Genomic DNA, 2,647 nt, shown 5'->3' with positions numbered 1-2,647 from the left:
CAGTGGCAAAAAGGAATCTGGTGCCTTCTGCTTAGAAAAGTTTTGTTCTTCTTGGATCCATCTAATGGTACTGAAGGAGTGTGGCTCTGCAGCATGTCCAGATGAGGAGGTAAGATGAGCTAAGAGACCATGGAGGACCATTGAGCCTTTGCTACTGAAGGACGTTTCTAATGAGTGTTGAGCAGCATGATTTCATTTTAAAGCTCATTAAAATAAGTTCATTACAGTTGATCAAATCTTATGGTCCATGTGCAATTTGGACAATTTGCAGTTCACAGCCAGACTAAGACGATGCCAGTCAGCTCCTGCTCATCACCTTACCTTCTGGATTCGTGTCAATAAACGAACTTCTCCTCGGTTCGGTTGTGTCTCTCAGTGACACAGGAACCACGCAACCTGATTGGTTCCATTGTTGGGCTGACATGTGGTTGTTGCTGCACCAACAGACCAGCGGTTCCTTTACTTCAAAGAACTTCAGGCACAAAATGACTGATGTGCCAATCCAGCACTGGTGGAAAAACACCCACACGTCTCTCCCTGAAACTGGGCATGTCACAGCTTGTCGCAACATGTTCATCACCGGCAGATCACAAGAGAAAGTGTCTCTCCAGGATCTCGCTATGGTCCACGTTGAAGAGTTTTATTTAGCTCCACGCTGGGGTTTCCAGGTCAGACCGGTTGCTCTTTGTAATGGTTGTGGATGATGATGATACGAAGACTCAGATCTTCGGGGTCAGGATCTTCAGCTGGCACGATACCAGGAGTTTAAACACAAAGACTGAAAATTCAGACCATTTTCCATCTCCCACCACAGTAAAGAGATTCTCCTCCAACCCACTTTCACTTTGGATACTGTGATGTGAACCTGAGCAGGTCGACATCATCCATGATCACACACACACACACACACACACACGATGGTTCATTCACTTTATTTTACATTCCTTTTACAGACATGCAGAGAAACGGCATGAACTGTCCCCCATTCACACGGCAACAGGCACTTATCTTCTTAAAAATAAAACCGACATGGAGTCAGCAGTAATTGCACTAGAAATCATCATGACATCTGATTAAAAAAGTGAAAACGATGTAGCATAAATAGAATCTGAAATTAGTATTATAACTAAAATAAATAAATACATTCTTAGGCCAAGATCGCAAAGCACAGACTGATCAGGTCCTTCGTTCAGAAGTTCTTTGGTTGTGAGAATCGGTCACATGACCCTGAAGAAGTATTGATATACTATCTGACAGTGGTTTTCTCAGACCACCACATCAGTAGAAGCAGGACCAGACAGCGTGGCCCTCGTGGCCACATCAGGACCTCTTTTTTTTCACTCCTTGAAGCACTGGCTGCCCAGGAGGTAGTGGAGGGCCAGGTGGAGGCTCTTGGTGGAGTTGCAGGACCTGGCGGGGCTGCAGTGGACCACAACGCTGTCCTGGTGGGAGAGGCTGAAGATCTGCTGCGTCCTGATGCCCAGCATCTCAGAGACATCTCCGGCATCCAGAGCACTGATGGGAATGGTGGCGAGGACGGTCCCCCGCTCCTGCCGAACCCTCAGCGTCACGTTGTCTTTAGGATGCAGGAAGACCATCCACAGGCTGAGGACGTAGGGCCCGGAACAGTTGGCCTTGAGCCGCCGCTCGTCCAGCAGCTTCACCCCGTAGCTGAGATACTCTTTGAAGTCCAGCAGGACCGAGTCGTTCCCAGCGTCTGAGAAGACAGTGGAGATCAGAGGAGGACACAGCAGGACGTACAGAGGTCATGCGGGTAATAAATCACCTGTATTTCCAGTCCACTCCAGGTAAACCCCCTTATCCAGGCTCCCATGGCCCTCTGGCTGCACCTGAGAACGGGAGAAAGTGGGAATGAGCGCCCCCTTCCGGCGAAGGGCCGGATGAATTTTATAATTATTCACCAATCGGGGAGTGTGTGGCCTTTCTAATCTGTTTATTCCGTTATTACACTATTTACCTCTTTTTACTAGAACGAAGCGAAGAAGCCAATAATCCGCAGTAATCATAATTTGAAATACACCGATAATCAATAAACGTGCCGATTACTAATCCATAAAAGTGTAAATCCTATGGTATCAGACTTGCAATCAGTAGTTACAGGGACAGTCCCCCCCTGGAGACACACAGTGTCTTGCTCAGGGACACAATGGTAGTACGTGGGGTTTGAACCAAGTGTGTTACCCGCTAGGCTACTACCACCATCATCATCATCATCATCATCATCATCATCATCAGAGGCAATATAAAAGCACGCACCTGCACCTGCCGCCGGTACACGTGGACGGTGAGTAGGAGACACGCGCACGTAACGAGACTCTGGACGAAGAGCAGCGCGAGCAGCGCGGCCCTCCCGCGACCTCGGGGCCGCGCAGCCGCCGCGTCCTGCGCGTCCCCGTCACGCTGCTGCGCGTCGCGCATCCTGATCCGACCTGCGCGCAGACACACGGAGGCGCGCGTTTTAAAGCGGCGTGGGAGTCACAAAAACCCCCGAGAGAGAGAGAGAGGGAGGGAGAGAGAGGTAGAGAGAGGTAGAGAGAGAGAGAGAGAGAGAGAGAGGGAGGGAGAGAGAGAGAGAGAGAGAGGGGATGGAGAGAGAGGTAGAGAGGGGGTGGGGAGAAGAGAAGAG

The 2,647-nt window shown here is 49.9% G+C and overlaps 1 protein-coding gene across 1 annotated transcript; it reads right to left on the bottom strand.

Moving 5' to 3' along the window:
- Window positions 1-1,053: 1,053 nt before the first annotated feature.
- Window positions 1,054-2,439, bottom strand: LOC114769683 (uncharacterized). Its single transcript, XM_028962906.1, has 3 exons — window positions 2,278-2,439; window positions 1,787-1,850; window positions 1,054-1,717 (listed from the first exon to the last, which is right to left on the bottom strand). The coding sequence occupies exons 1-3, from the start codon at window positions 2,437-2,439 to the stop codon at window positions 1,338-1,340; spliced, it is 606 nt and encodes a 201-aa protein (XP_028818739.1). The 3' UTR covers window positions 1,054-1,337.
- Between the last annotated feature and the right edge of the window lie 208 nt (window positions 2,440-2,647).

This window comes from Denticeps clupeoides, chromosome 19, assembly GCF_900700375.1.
Source record: "Denticeps clupeoides chromosome 19, fDenClu1.1, whole genome shotgun sequence".
NCBI lineage: Eukaryota > Metazoa > Chordata > Actinopteri > Clupeiformes > Denticipitidae > Denticeps > Denticeps clupeoides.
Note: the sequence above shows the minus strand (reverse complement) of the source record. Positions and strands in the feature narration are given on the sequence as shown.